Genomic DNA, 15,666 nt, shown 5'->3' with positions numbered 1-15,666 from the left:
AACTGTCTGGAAAAAAGCAGAGTTCACACAGAGCTAAACAAGACGAGCGTTTGAGGTTAAAAAGTATATAAATTATAATTTTTTTCCAAAATAACCAATCGTTTTGCTAGACAAGACCCTTCTTCTTCGTCTGGGATCGTTTAGAGCCCTTTGAAGCTGCATTTAAACTACATTTTGGAAGTTCAAATTTGGGGACATTATAGAAGTCCATTACATGGAGAGAAATGCTGAAATGTTTTCCTCAAAAAACATAATTTTTTTACAACTGAAGAAAGACACGAACATCTTGGATGACAAGGGGGTGAGTACATTATCTGTACATTTTTGTTTTGTAAGTGAACTACTCCTTTAATATTATGAAGCTACGAGAACACTTTTTGTACTCTCATGAACACGTGTTGAAGACTGAGATGTAAGAGAAGAAATCGTAAAATAAAGTTGCTTTTTTATTTTCTGTGCATAAAAAAGTATTCTCGTAGATTCATATAATTACAATTGAACCACTGATGTCACATGGACTATTTTAACGATGTCCTTACTACCTTTCTGGGCCTTCAATGTGTCAGTTGTGTTGCTGTCTATGCAGGGTCAGAAAGCTTTTGCATTTCATCAAATATATCTTAATTTGTGTTCTGAAGATGAATGAAGGTCTTACAGGTTTGGAACAACTAATAACAGAGTTTTCATTGTTGGGTGAACTATCCCTTTAAAAATGACGGATCCTAATAAGCCAGCATAAGTTTGTTGCAAACTGAGCCTATGATGTCTAAAAATAAGGTCTAGATGAACAGCTCACTAGGTTTTGTGCCAAACCCCATGTTCCACACACTCTTACCTGGTTCTTGTCCAGCTCACAGTTCTTGTACTCTTTCTCTCCCTGTTCCTGAAAGGTCACGATGACGAAACCCACGAAGATGTTCATCATGAAGAAGGCGATGATGATGATGTAGATGATGAAGAAGATGGAAATCTCCACACGGTAGTTGTAGATCGGACCCATGTTCTCCCGGTTGGAGTCTATGGCCTTGTACAACAACCTTGGGAAAGACAAAACGCAAAAGTAAACTAAAAGAAAGTAGAGCTGAAGAAAAATTGTACTTCATTACCATTCTGTCATTCTGTCACAGTGTGTGTTAGTGTGTGTGTGTTAAACTAACAGAACATTTGAAGCAGTGTGGTGTTGTAATTACAGGGACAGCGTGGTACTGTTGGCATCGAGTTCACAGTGGCACTTACCAACAGCGCCAATACAAACACAACAACCACAATAACACACTCGTTCATTTCCCCCGTGGTTTTGAACGAGGAAATTCGACTGTCTGAGTAAGAATGTGTAATACAAGAACCAATATTAGCCATTTCACAATATCCAATTACACTGAGCTATTTTCACAATCACCAGTATTACAGAGTAATGCTGATTTAACGATACACAAAATAATAGGTTTCAAAATAATAGGTTTCTGATTACTACTTATATTGATGAACTGAAATTTTGGCTCCTTTTAAAATGGATGTATACAGAGCAATAAAATTAATACATATATGTACTTAGTATTTATCTATATCATTGTCTATAAAAATAAAATATCTGATGTATCGTAAGGTGCATAATACAACAATGAAATAACACACACACAAATAAAATTAGTCTGATATACTGAGATGCATAAAAAATAACTTGAAATGTGTTGTTCTACATCTGATCTATGAACAGGTGAATAAAATAAATTCAAATAAAAAATAAAATAAAATAAAATAGTGCTTTTTTTTCATAAAATAAATTAAAATAAAGGTGCTGTTCTATATCCGATCTATAGTAACGTGCATAAATAAAATAAAATTAAATATAAAATAAAATAATAAAAATAGTGATATTCTATATTTGATCTACATTATAAAAATATCACAAAAAAGGTGTCATTCTATGTCTGATTTTTAAGGTGCATAAAAAATAAACTAAAAAGGCTTATTCTGTATCTGATGAATATTAAGGTGAATCAAAACAGTTAAATACAATTTTAAAATCACCTAAAAGAAATCAAAATAATTAAAAAAATTGCAAAACAAACTACAATAAAGGTTATACTCTATATCCGATGTATAATAAGATGTATAAATTAAATAAAATATAAAATAAAATAGAATATAAAATAAAGTATCATATCATATATAAAATAAAAGGTGTTATTATATTTCTGATTTATAAGGTGCATAAAAAATAAAATTAAATTGTAAAATAAATTAAAATAAATGTACCTTATGTATTTTAAAGTGCACAAAATAAAATAAAATAACAAAATGAGAAAAAAGTGAATAAATAAAGGTGGTAGTCTATATCTGAGATATCTTTATATTCAGTTGTACTGTTGAATGCTTACGCTGGCCAGCCTTCAAACGTGGACACTGTGAATAGAGCCATCATGGCCATGAGCACGTTATCAAAGTTGAAATCGCTGTTGTGCCAATGGCGCTTCTGGATGATTGGCTGGTTCACATCTCCCTCCTTATACATGATATATGTTCCCCTGAGACAGAGAAAACATTATTTTCACCTCTAATAGCTGTTACCTTTTGTAAAAGTTACGACAATAATTGTACACTTTATGAAAGCAAGTAGACTTATTAGAAAGTCATTTTATGAGTGCATAAGTCAGCAATGATTAAAAAGTTAGACTCACTTGCACTCTTCTGGGCTGGTCTTGGTTTCATCATTACAACGGTAAAACTTCCCCTGAGGAAAAATAAGGAACGTGTCAATGTTTCCACAAAATATTAAGCAGCAAAACTGTTTTCAACATTAATAATAATCAGAAATGTTTCTTGAGTGGCAAATCAGCATATTAGAATTAGAATTTCTTAAGGATCATGTGACACTGAAGACTGGATGATGCTGTAATGATGTTGAAAATTCAGCTTTGCATCACAGGAATAAATTACATTTTAAAATACATTAAAACTTTAGAGAGTTATTTGGAATTAGAATATTTTTTCACTGTATTTTTATCAAATACATAAACAAAAAACACCATATATAAATATTTGACCTTGAAGAGCTGTACACCAATGCAGGCAAACATGAACTGCAGCAGTGTGGTGACAATCATGATGTTTCCGATAGTCCTGATGGCCACAAACACACACTGGACCACATGCTGCAGAAAAAACAAAAGTTGTCAGACACATGTAAAATGAGCTGCTTAAACAGCTGGCAGGGCACGTAAGCCTTGTTTTCACCCCATAAAAATAATCATATTAACATTTAGATTTACTGAAGACAACTCATCAAAGATCAACAAAAATCAAAGTAAAGCACTGGGCAGAACCTTCAGTCCTTTAGCTCTGTTTATGGCCCTGAGTGGACGCAGCACCCTTAGAACCCTCAGAATCTTCACTACTGAGATGGCCGACGATCTGCAGGAGACACAAGTGTTTACGTTACCCAAAAAAAAAAAAAATAGAAACAGAAGAACAAATCTAAGTCCTTATGATGCTGGTTTCTTCGACAGGTTTCTAAACCAGCAAGACTTCTGTTGTCATTCATGATGCTATGATAAGTTTCATTGCGGATACTGACACGGAAGAGAAGAAACTTGAATAAAATCATTATTTTTGTTTTCTTTGCACACAAAAAGTATTCTCATAGCTTTATAAAATTATGGTTGAACCACTGATGTCACATGGACTATTTTAGCAATGTCCTTACTACCTTTCTTAAACGTAGTAGTTGTGTTGCTGTCTATGCAGGGTCAGAAAGCGTTTGGATTTCATCAAAAATATTTTAATTTGTGTTCTAAAGATAAACCAAGGTCTTACAGGTTTGGAACAGCATGAAGGTGAGTAATTAATGACAGAATTTGGGTGAACTATCCCCATAATTTCACAGTTCTTACTATACATCAACAATTATTTCTCATTTTATTTCTTTCAAAAAAAGTTAAGAAGAAACATCTGAAGCAAAGTTGATACTTAACACATAATTAAGAACTCCTAAGCCATGTCTAAGCAAACTCATGCTGCTCTTTTAATCAAGGATTATCTATTATACAGTTGAGGTCATAAGTTTACATACACCTTGCAGAATGTCCAAAATGTTAATTATTTTACCAAAATAAGAGGGATCATTCAAAATGCATGTTATTTTTTTATTTAATTCTGTCCTGAATAAGATATTTTACATAAAAGACATTTAGTCCACAGGAGAAAATAATAGTTGAATTTATAAAAATGATCCCATTCAAAAGTTCACATACACTTGATTCTTAACACTGTGTTGTTACCTGAATGATCCACAGCTGTGTTTTTTTGTTTAGTTATAGTTATTCATGAGTCCCTTGTTTGTCCTGAACAGTTAAACTGCCTGCTGTTCAGCAAAATCCTTCAGGTCCCACAAATTCTTTGGATTTCAGCATTTTGTGTATTTAAAACCTTTTGAGCAATGACTGTATGATTTTAAAATCCATCTTTTCACACTGAGGGACTCATATGCAACTATTACAGAAGGTCAATCACTCACTGATGTTCCAGAAGGAAAAACGATGCATTAAGAACCGGGGGGTGAAAACTTTTGAACAGAATGAAGATGTGTGCATTTTTCTTATTTTTGCCTAAATATTACATTTTTTCATTTAGTACTTCCCTTCAGAAGCTACAGAAGATATTTACATGTTTCCCAGAAGACAAAATAAGTTAAATTTACTCTGATCTTCAAATTCCAAAAGTTTTCACCCCCGGCTCTTAATGCATTGGGTTTCCTTCTGGATCATCAGTGGGTGTTTGAACTTTCTGTAATAGTTGCATATGAGTCCCTCAGTTGTTCTCAGTGTGAAAAGATGGATCTCAAAATAATAGTCTTTGTTGGAAAGGGTTCAAATATTACAAATTTGGAAAGACAGAAAGATAAGTGACCCAAACTAACAGTAGATGCAGAGATGGAGATTTTAAAATCGCACCGCACAGTCTTAAAATACTCTTACTGAATTCCGAAGGACACCAGTGACACGCCGACCACCAGCAGATCTAGAAGATTAAAGTAGTTCCTGCAGAAAGCCCCCTTGTGCAGAAATGCGCCATACGTGGTCATCTGACAAAACAAGCATAGATGGTCAAAACTTGCTCCACCATAAAAAAAGACACACAGAAAATACAGCAAATCACACTCTCAGGCAGAGAACACACTCTCACACACACTCGTATAGACAGAAACATACATATACACTCCTTATCATCACTCTTTTTTAAGGGTGGCGTGCTCGGAGTTGGATTAAAGGCGAGATCCTAGCACTAACTCCGCCAAACCCTCACGGCCTGATTCCACATGAATGTAGTAGTAAGCTCTGTTTCACAATCCGCCACTAGGGGGCCCGGCAATAAAACATGCTGTTTGTTGCCGAGCTTTCAAGGGGCCTAAACTATGACAGAAGAAATAAGGATCGACAGAAAGAATACAGGAGGAGAGGACGAAAGAGCAAGAAAAGAGGAAAGAGAACCTGTCTATTAGGCGATCTGAAATGAGAACTTCCCTTACTGTCACATTCATGTGAGCCGTTTTTTTTTTTTTTTTATCCTCGAGAACATTTCGCCCTGTTCCCTCTGCGAGATTCATTAAAGAAAAGAGGGGGAAGAAGCTCCTACTGCAACTTCATATTCAGCAGGCAGAGAAAAAACCAGCCAAAACCAAAGCAAGTCGCTCCAAAATCATGAATGCAAAGGAGTCGTTTGCTGAATGTATATGAGTACAGATGCAACCACACACCACGAAGGCAAGCACTGGGTTATGCTAACGTTTTTAAAATTTTAAGTAAGACTGTAGGTTGTATAAAATAAAATGTTTTTAGGTAGCAGTTGCTAGTCCAAGATCAGCACTTATAATAATCTCTCCACAAAACAAGAGGATTTGTTCAGAATATTATTATATTCTTTAAAGACCCAATTAAAATCATTTAATAAGTGCAGTTTTTTTGTTTTCTACTATATGTTGACATATTTCCAGTTGATAATAGCTAATAGCCATTTAATGAGGTCCTACACTACCAATCAAAAGTTTTTGAACAGTAAGATTTTTAATGTTTTTAACAAAGTCTCTTCCGTTCACCAAGCCTGCATTTATTTGATCCAAGGTACAGCAAAAACTGTAAAATTTAGAAATATTTCTACTATTTAAAATAACTCTTTTCTACTTGAATATATTTAAGAATGTAATTTATTCTTGTGATTTCAAAGCTGAATTTTTAGCATCATTACTCCAGTCTTCAGTGTCACATGATCCTTCAGAAATCATTCTAATACATGATCCTTCAGAAATCATTCTAATATTCTGATTTGCTGCTCAAAAGACATTTATTATTATTATCATGTTGAAAACAGCTGAGTATAATTTTTTCATTTTTTTTTTTGATAAATTGAATGTTCAGAAAAACAGCATTTATCTGAAATCTTTTGTAACATTATACTGACCAATTTAAAACACCCTTGCTAAACAAAAGTATTAATTTCTATAATTTCTGAGGTCTTGAACACTATGTGTGTGTGTTTAGGATCCAAAGCATCAATGTGTAACAAAACAGCTTTTTTAAGTAAGGAAATTAATAAGTAGCTGCCTTTTGTGACTTTTTTAATTACTGGAAACATAATATAAAGATTTAATTAAAATGAGAAAAAAAAAAAAAAAAAAGTCAAATTCTGTATTGGTAGTTAAGTAAATATTTTTAAATGACAAAAATATATATTTTTCTATTTTTTTTATTTATACACAATTTCTTTAAATCATACAATTTCTCAGATTTCCTCAAACTGTTACTGTAAAATGTGTGTTTTTAATGTTAAATAAAAAATTTAATATTTTTTTCAATTACTGAAATAAAGTTTAAATAAAATAAAATATACATTAAACACATTAAATGAAAAATCTGAATTGCTGCATTAGAAAGTAACCAAAATATTTAAGTTACTAAAACCGGAAAATGAATTAAAGCTAAAAAAAAAAAAAAAATTTATTCAGATACCAGATTTCATTTGTGTTATTTTTTTACTAGTGGGTGCAGGGCACTATAGTTCATTTATGTAAGTGAGGATAGCAAAATAAATTAAACTGTGACATATTACTTCCAAAAATTCTTCATACAGTGGACTACCAGTAAAACTGATAAAAATTTGGGACCAAAAAATTTTTTCAGACACCTCAATCTGACCATGTTTTGCTCAAGTGTTTTTTTAATTGCTATTTTTTTTTTTTTTATACCACAGACTGAACAAAATTAAGTATTGCTTGGTAAATGGTCAACAAAGTGTTGATCGTTGTGTAAACAGTCATACTAACAGTTGTCTGAATTTTTGGTTGATTGTAATCCATTACATACCTTTCTTCTTGTCATATTTTATTCTAAACTATAGCGAAAAAACTGTGATAATGTGAAAATGTTGAAGGTGTCTGAAAAACAGTTGGTTTGACTGTAAATAAGATAGAGATCATTTGCACACTGTGCATAGTGTACATAGTATTAACTGCAGGAATACTACAAGTAGCACTGTAGTATGATTATCTGAACACAGCCAGAGAGAATTACTGCAGCTTCATTAAATAAGTGTGCTGCCTCGTTCGGCGCTGGAGGTCACATTGCATTGATATGCACTCAGTCAAGGGGTTTGAACCATGTTCTGTCCAAGCATGGTTGTATTTGCCCCCTCTTTTATGGACTGGATACGGGCCAATCGGTTATGAAGGCATGAGAGAGGCAGTGTCATTTTCATTTCACAAAGAGTTGCATAGTTTCGTCTTTTTGAAATGAGTTTCTTTCCTCACCAAAAAGCATTTTAGTTTCACAGACACATCCTGTGTGATTTCCCCAGATCGGTTTCCTTCCTCAACCCCACTTTGACCAATTCAATCCCTGTCGTTCTCCCCCAAAAGAAAGGTGAAAACCTGACAACTCTTGTGCATTTGTTTGATGAAGATGTGCTTTCATGTTCTGAGACATTCTTTTCTTTTAGTCTTTTAGTAAAAGAGGTGCCATGGTTTAAAAAAAGAGAAAGAAAAGAGATTGATCAAGCCAGGTAGTACTGAAGTAGCAGGTGACACACATGGAGAGAATGCAGCCAGGCCTGTGTGCCGAGAGGTTACCTTCAACACGATCTCAAATGTAAACATACTAGTGAAGACATAATCTGCATAGCCTAGGACCTGGAATAAACCAGACGGTTACAGCGTTACTGCACATACACCACACACAACACCAGCACAGGGCAGGACATTTACCTTTAACACGATCTCTACAGTAAAGATAGCCGTGAAAGCATAGTCAAAGTAACCAAGTATCTGCAAAGAGCAACGTACATGTTTAACAAAGATTAAGGACATTCAGCAATCAGCATTTAGTATCAGAATAGAACTAGGTTTAGAATTGTAGGTAAATCTTATTCAGTTTAGTTCATTATGGTATGGTATGGTGTTACGGTAACACCACAAAAACATTACGGTTTCAGTGAAGGTAGCTTCCTTAGTTTGAAAGAAAAGGGTTAGCAAACATAAAAAGGTGAAGGAATAACAGACGCACAAAGCTAGTCATATACAACTTCACTAATATCTCTTATAATGCTTCGGAAAATGCTTATTTAATCAAAAACTAAGTAGATCTTAACCAAAAAAACAATAGTAGTATTTTACAATATTCAAAAGTTTACTTAATAACAATTAAATATCACTTACCATGTTGTTTTAGTTGAATTAATTAAGTATAAACATTTTTTGGACATTATTAAAGTAATCTTTACATTTGCAGAACCAAATTGTTTGTGTGTGCAAGTTTTACTCACAATATTCCGGGCAGAGAAGTTTCTGATTGGGTCCTCAGCTGCCAAGGAGGCGGAGCTTAGCATGATGAAGACGAGGATGAGGTTGGTGAAGATGTGGTGGTTTATCAGTTTGTGGCACGCGACTCGAATTCTACAGAGAGAGAGAGAAAAGATGCACTGAAACACATCTTGAACGTTATATGTGTGTTTTAGGATCTAGAAAATTCACACGTACAATTTACGTAAAACGTAAAAGTTTCATGAGTAATTAAAATCATAAAATCAGTTGTTTAGTAAATTTTAGACACTTTTTTAGAAACTAAAACGAACATTTGAAGAACAAATTTACAACATTTTTGTGACAGATTCTGTCCAAACTTCTTATTAATTCCTTCACCACAAACGTCTACTAATTTTAATGAAATAATGCATATTACTGTTTTTTGTAATAGTAAAAATTCTAAATTGTTTCTCAAATGGTGTTATTGTTTTCAGCTATTGAAAAAGATTAAATAAAATAAAACAAATATTAGATTAACACCCTTAAACTTTAAAAACCTAAATGGAAATTAAAAAACAAACAAACAAGTACTTAAATAAGTTTAAGTACTAAAATTACTAAAACTGAAATATAAGCAAAGCTAGATATGAATATTGGGGGGGGAACTAATAAGACTGATGAAACTCCATAACAAAAGTACAAAAACTAAAATGAAATTAAAAAATATATAATAGAACTATAAAAGCCAATTAAAAATATTAATAAATGCTGTATAAATAATACTAAAATAGCACTGACTCAAATACAGTGCATGCATAATTATTACGCAAGTTCATATTCTGATCCTTCTCATGGGCATTTAATAATTTTTTATTAATTTTTTTTATTTTTTGGCTCATTTTATCTGTAAAAGAAAACCTGCTTAATAATTTAACACTTGAATATAAAGCGTTTTTCACTTCCAGCCTTCATGGACAATTATATATCACTTATGAAAGATTAAATCAAATAAATGATAGTAGTTATTAAGATTGATGTGGTTTGGAATTGTTAAATTGTGCTTGGAAACAAATATGATCAGACTATCAACTTCATCATTATATATTAATAATTATATAGAATTCTATATATTATATATTATAATTATGCACGGACTGTAGTAGAGGATGGTGCTAGCAACACCAAAGTAATGGGTTCAATTGTCAGGGAAAGCATAAATAGATATGTATACGTTGAATGCAATAAAAGCATCTACCAAATGCATATAATGCAATGCAACTTCAGCTGCAGAACGATTAGTCACAATTAATCGAATCAAAATAAAAGTTTATGCTTGCATACTATATGCGTGTTTACTATGCATATTTATTATGCATATATAAATACACACACATACATGTATAAATCAAGGAAAAATATGTTAGATTTATATGTAAAATATTTCTATTTATAGTGTTTACATACAAGTACATACAATTCATACAAGTATTTTTTAAAATATATACATATACTGTATGTGTGTGTATTTCTATATACACAGTACACACACATATAGTATGCAAACATAACTTTTATTTTAAATCGATTAATCGCGATTAATTGTTTTGCAGCTTTACAATGTACAAGGAGAGTGACTCAGATATGTGTCTACATGTCTCTGTTCCTGTCTAGTTCAGTGTATGTTTGAACAGACTTCAGTGTGAGACATACGGGTTTGTGTTGCTAAAGATGAAGAACGCGCTGCCCTCTGGTATTGGCGTGATTTTCTCCTTCTTAACGAGCTCTGAGATCTGTGGGCGGGGCCCCGCAGGAACGTCCGGCTCGTCTTCATCCTCCTCTGTTACATGGACACGATGATCAGGACAAGCATATAAAAATAGTCTTTAATGTGTAACTACATGCAAATGTACAGTATTTCTTTACCTGCATTGTCCTTCTCATCTTCCTCTCCAGCCTGAAGGGAAAAAGCAATGTTATTTTATCATACTACTATCATAAAAACACACAAAATACAAACACAAAAACTAGTTACCTTGGCATCATCTTCATTTTCATCATTTTCATCACTGGGAAAAACAAATAAAAAACAAGCAAACTGAAAAATGCAACACACAAGCAGCAGAAACTAGATTCAGGCCCTCAATGTCTAATTAAATGACCTCTACAAGGTTTTATCTTTTACCCTTTCTTCTTATCGTCGCTGTCTGTGTTCAGGGACTCAGCGTCGGCAAGGTTGTCCACAGCAATAGCCAAGAATACATTCAGAAGAATGTCTAGGTGTCAATGTGTTAAGCAAACCAACAGCAATTATAAGGCTCTTAAGCAAACAACAAACTATCTATTTGCTATCTATATATAATTTTTCATCTTTCCACAATATGCAATATGTATTTGACATTTATGTATTTGCTCTGCAATAGAAAAAAACTATATACATACACTACCAGTCAAAAGTTTTTGAACAGTAACGTTTTTAATGTTTTTTGCTCACCAAGTTTGAATTTATTTAATCCAAAGTATAGCAAAAACAGTACAATTTTGAAATATTTTTACTATTTAAAATAGAAAACAGAAAATATAGTTTTCTATTTGAATATATTTTAAAATGTAATTCCTGTGATTTCAAAGCTGAATTTTCAGCATCATTACTCCAGTCACATGATCCTTCAGAAACCATGTATTAAATTATATATATAATATATTTATATAAAATTATATAATATATATATATCATTACATTAAATATATCATTAACAAATATATACACACACACATATATATATATATTTTTATTTTTTTTTTGCGATTAATAAATTGAAAAGTACTTCAAAAAAAACTATTGTTTTCTGAGCATTAGTTACAATTTTTTTGGTACTTTTGCATTTTTCTTGATAGGACAGTGGAGATATGACAGGAAATATGTGGGAGAGAGAGTAGGGACTGGGTCAGGAAATGTCCACAAGGCGGGATTCGAACTCGGGACTCCCAAAGCGCAAAAGCGTCACATATCAGCACACTGCCCACAAAGCTATCGGTGCCGACAGGACTAGTTAACAACTTATCCACAACTAGGTTAACACCAGTAGATGACCTCCTAAAGGAAATTTTTAAAAATTCCCTAGGTTGGTTTTATGTTTCCTTCATTAAGTCAGCAGCTGTAAGAGGATACAGTTACCACAGATGAAGAGGATGATGAAGTAGATGCACACGATCATTCCTGACGATGACGGGCCGCCATATGCCATAATTCCATCATACATGACGGCATTCCAATCTTCACCGGTCAAAATCTAAAAAAAAAAAAACAACAACATATTAACATCAGTAAACACTTAGCCAGCATATTAACAGATGCACACAGACAGACCTGAAACACAGTGAGCAAGGCCTGAGGGAAGTTGTCAAAGGTGCTCCTCTTCGTTTGTGTCTCGTCAAAGTTAAACTTGCCGCCGAACACCTGCATACCGAGGAGGCTGAAGATGATGATGAAGAGGAAGAGCAGCAGCAGCAGAGAAGCGATAGACTTCATGGAGTTTAGCAGAGACGCCACCAGATTACTGAGAGACGCCCAATGACTAAAGACAAAAAAGATTATGTAAAATATACATTTCTTATTTCTTTTTTGATGAACTATTCCTTATAATTTTCATTCCTCTATTCCGATTCCTTACCGTGTGACTTTAAAGATCCTGAGAAGTCGCACGCATCGAAACACTGAGATGCCGAGAGGTGACATGATCTCAAACTCGACTAGGATCGTCTCGGTGATGCCTCCGCACACCACAAAGCAGTCAAAGCGATTAAACAGAGACACAAAATAAGCCTGGAGGCCCAGACTGTACATCTTCACCAACATCTCACACGTGAACAGGGCCAGCAGCACTTTATTGGCCACATCTACAAGAGAAAACCAATCGTGTTGAAAGCACAAAGGATATAGTGAGAATGTAAAGCAGCCTTGATTTTTTACATTTATTGCAACTGCACAAACACACGCAGCGCTCACCCTGGACTTGCGTGAGCCACAAGGGCTGGTTGTAATGTTCTGAAGAGATGGTCAAAGTGTTGAGGAACACCAGGATGATCACCAGCCAATAGAACGGCACAGATTTCACAGCCAAACGACAATTTCTCCGACACAAGCGGTTCCAGCGACGCCAGCGCCGACTGAAAGAGGAGGCAGTGAAGTCAGACAACATAGACAAAACAGAAAAACTGACAACAGAATGAAACATACAGTTGAAGTCAAAAGTTTACATACACCTTGCAGAATCTGACAAATGTTAACTATTTTACCAAAATAAGAGGGATCATGCAAAATGCATGCAATATTTTATTTTGTACTGACCTGAATAAGATATTTCACATAAAAGACATTTATATATAGTCCAAAAGATAAAATAATAGTTGAATTTATAAAAATGACCCTGTTCAGAAGTTTATATACGCTTGATTCTAAATACAGTGTTGTCCTGAACAATTTGTCCTTGTTTGTCCTGAACAGTTAAACTGCCTGCAGTTCTTCAGAAAAATCCTTCAGGTCACACAAATTCTTTGGTTTTTCAGCATTTTTGCGTATTTGAACCCTTTCCCAAAAAGACTGTATGATTTTAAAATCCATATTTTCATACTAAGGACAACTGAAGGACGATATGCAACTATTACAGAAGGTTCAATCTCTCACTGATGCCTCAGAAGGAAACACAATGCATTAAGAGCCGGGGGGTGAAAACTTTTGAACAGCATGAAGATGTGTACATTTTTCTTATTTTACCAAAATATCATGTTTTTTTTTTTTCATTTTGTACTGCCCTTCAGAAGCTACAGAAGATACTTACATGTATCCCAGAAGAGAAAATAAGTTACATTTACCCTAATTTTCCAATTCCAAAAGTTTTCACCCCTCGGCTCTTAATGTATTGTGTTTCCTTCTGAAGCATCAGTGAGCATTCTATTTATCTAGCTAACACTTCCTTTACAAAAATTAACCATGGTTTTACTATAGTGTAGTAACCATGTTTTTTTTTTTGGCATTTGATTACCTTTTGTATAACCACAGTTTTACTACAAATACCATAGTTAAATTATAGTTAGCACAGCAAAACCATGGTTAATTTATGGTTAGCACAGCTTAACTGTAGTAACCATGTTTTTGGTTTTTTGGTTTTATTTGTAGTAAAACCTTGGTTAATTTTCATAAAGGTTTACATAGCTACAGTAGCTAACATTTTATCTGTCTAGCATTCTATCTGTGCATCTCAGTGTTGTTAGATAGCTAGATCAGCATCTCAATGTTGCTAGCTAGCTAGCAAAAACTCACATAATACATGCAACAAGCTGTAAATAAACTGTAAATAAACATTAGTGTGAACTTTACTGACCTGAACTTTGATTTTGAAATTTTTTGACTGGAAATTAAAAGAAATTGTAAAGTTAAAAAACAAGCCAGAATATACATATACTACCAGTCAAAAGTTTTTGAACAGTAAGCTCTTTAATGGCTTTTTAAGAAGTCTCTTCTGCTCACCAAGCCTGCATTCACATGATCTAAAGTACAGCAAAAACAGTACAATTTTGAAATATTTTTACTATTTAAAATAACCATTTTCTATTTGAATATATTTTAACATGTAATTTATTCCTGTGATTTCAAAGCTCAGTTTTTAGCACCATTACTCCAGTCACATGATCTTTCAGAAACCATTCTAATATGCTGATTCGCTTCTCAAAAACGTGTATTATTATTATTATTATTATTATTACTGTGTTGAAAATAGATAATAATAACAAATGTTTCTTGAACGGCAAATCAGCATAGTAAAATGATTTCTGAAGGATCATGTGACACTGAAGACTGGAGTAGTGGAGAACTGGAGAAGACAGGAATAAATTACATTTTTAAATATATGAAAATAGAAAAAAGTTATTTTAAGTAGTTTTGCTGTACTTCGGATCAAATAAATGCAGGCTTGGTGAGCAGAAGTGACTTCTTTAAAAAAAAAAAAAAATTAAAAATCGTACTGTTCAAAAACATAGACTGGTACAATTGGTATAATGCGCAATACTGATGAAACATACATTCATGTGTATTTGTGAGTTTTCTCACCATGTCGGGCCGCAACATGTCGCCTTCTCATCTTCTCCTTTCTCATTCTCTGTATTCATGGATTCTGTCTCACTTGCCGGCATACTTGCTATTGTGTCACAAACACAAGGTTCATCATACACACATTAAAACACATACTTCACACATACTCTGCCAAGAAAGATCTAGTGGACAAAAACCTAACATGATAGCATGTCTTCCTGAAAAACATTCAACAAAACAATAAGATTTGGAGACACATCCTTGGTGAAACCACCAGAAAAGCGCCAACTACAAAAATAATGTGCACTATTTTGAAAAATAAAGGCTAAAGAGAGTGAGTATGCATGTGCGAAAAATAATGCATGAATATAAGTGAGTACAAATGTAATTTTTAATCTCTGACATGATGCAAATTGATCTTGAACTTTCAGTTCAGCACATGACTTTTTGGTAACATGAATAGAACAACACTTTTACAGCATTTAATAATCTTGTAATTTCTAAATATATTAAAGCATTTTTAAAAATCTGTATACATGCATTACATATAAAAATGATTTGCGATAAATATTTATAAATTAAAATAAATTTTTGAATAATGAAAAATATACACATTATATATTTTTGTTTTCAATATATATTTGTCATTCGTTTCCATAGTTGCACATTTTAATTAGTAGTATTGTTATGTAAAGCATTAGCTATATTTTATATGATAGCTCAACTAGTCAATTTGCATCATTGTTCTGAGAAGAAATTTACAGAAATCAAATTAAGGGCCAAAAGT

The 15,666-nt window shown here is 33.2% G+C and overlaps 1 protein-coding gene across 13 annotated transcripts in view; it reads right to left on the bottom strand.

Moving 5' to 3' along the window:
- cacna1da (calcium channel, voltage-dependent, L type, alpha 1D subunit, a) overlaps positions 1-15,666 on the bottom strand; it is a 110,780-nt gene that overhangs the window by 41,188 nt on the left and 53,926 nt on the right. For 4 of the 13 annotated variants that reach the window (XM_051122143.1, XM_051122146.1, XM_051122151.1 and 1 more), the window contains 18 exons: positions 14,898-14,985; positions 14,173-14,199; positions 12,798-12,958; positions 12,463-12,688; positions 12,159-12,366; positions 11,961-12,081; positions 10,974-11,064; positions 10,824-10,857; positions 10,715-10,745; positions 10,502-10,628; positions 8,812-8,941; positions 8,255-8,314; positions 4,977-5,083; positions 3,327-3,414; positions 3,048-3,155; positions 2,682-2,734; positions 2,382-2,528; positions 836-1,037 (listed from right to left, as the gene is read on the bottom strand). In XM_051122143.1, coding sequence (XP_050978100.1) covers positions 836-1,037; positions 2,382-2,528; positions 2,682-2,734; positions 3,048-3,155; positions 3,327-3,414; positions 4,977-5,083; positions 8,255-8,314; positions 8,812-8,941; positions 10,502-10,628; positions 10,715-10,745; positions 10,824-10,857; positions 10,974-11,064; positions 11,961-12,081; positions 12,159-12,366; positions 12,463-12,688; positions 12,798-12,958; positions 14,173-14,199; positions 14,898-14,985 — 2,009 coding nt within the window. Of the gene's footprint in view, positions 1-835; positions 1,038-2,381; positions 2,529-2,681; positions 2,735-3,047; positions 3,156-3,326; positions 3,415-4,976; positions 5,084-8,119; positions 8,180-8,254; positions 8,315-8,811; positions 8,942-10,501; positions 10,629-10,714; positions 10,746-10,823; positions 10,858-10,973; positions 11,065-11,960; positions 12,082-12,158; positions 12,367-12,462; positions 12,689-12,797; positions 12,959-14,172; positions 14,200-14,897; positions 14,986-15,666 lie in introns of all 13 variants that reach the window. The other 9 variants (XM_051122144.1, XM_051122145.1, XM_051122148.1 and 6 more) reach the window with 5 other exon arrangements.

Source organism: Labeo rohita, chromosome 11 (genome assembly GCF_022985175.1).
Source record: "Labeo rohita strain BAU-BD-2019 chromosome 11, IGBB_LRoh.1.0, whole genome shotgun sequence".
Classification (NCBI taxonomy): Eukaryota; Metazoa; Chordata; class Actinopteri; order Cypriniformes; family Cyprinidae; genus Labeo; species Labeo rohita.
This window is presented reverse-complemented; position numbering and strand designations above follow the sequence as displayed.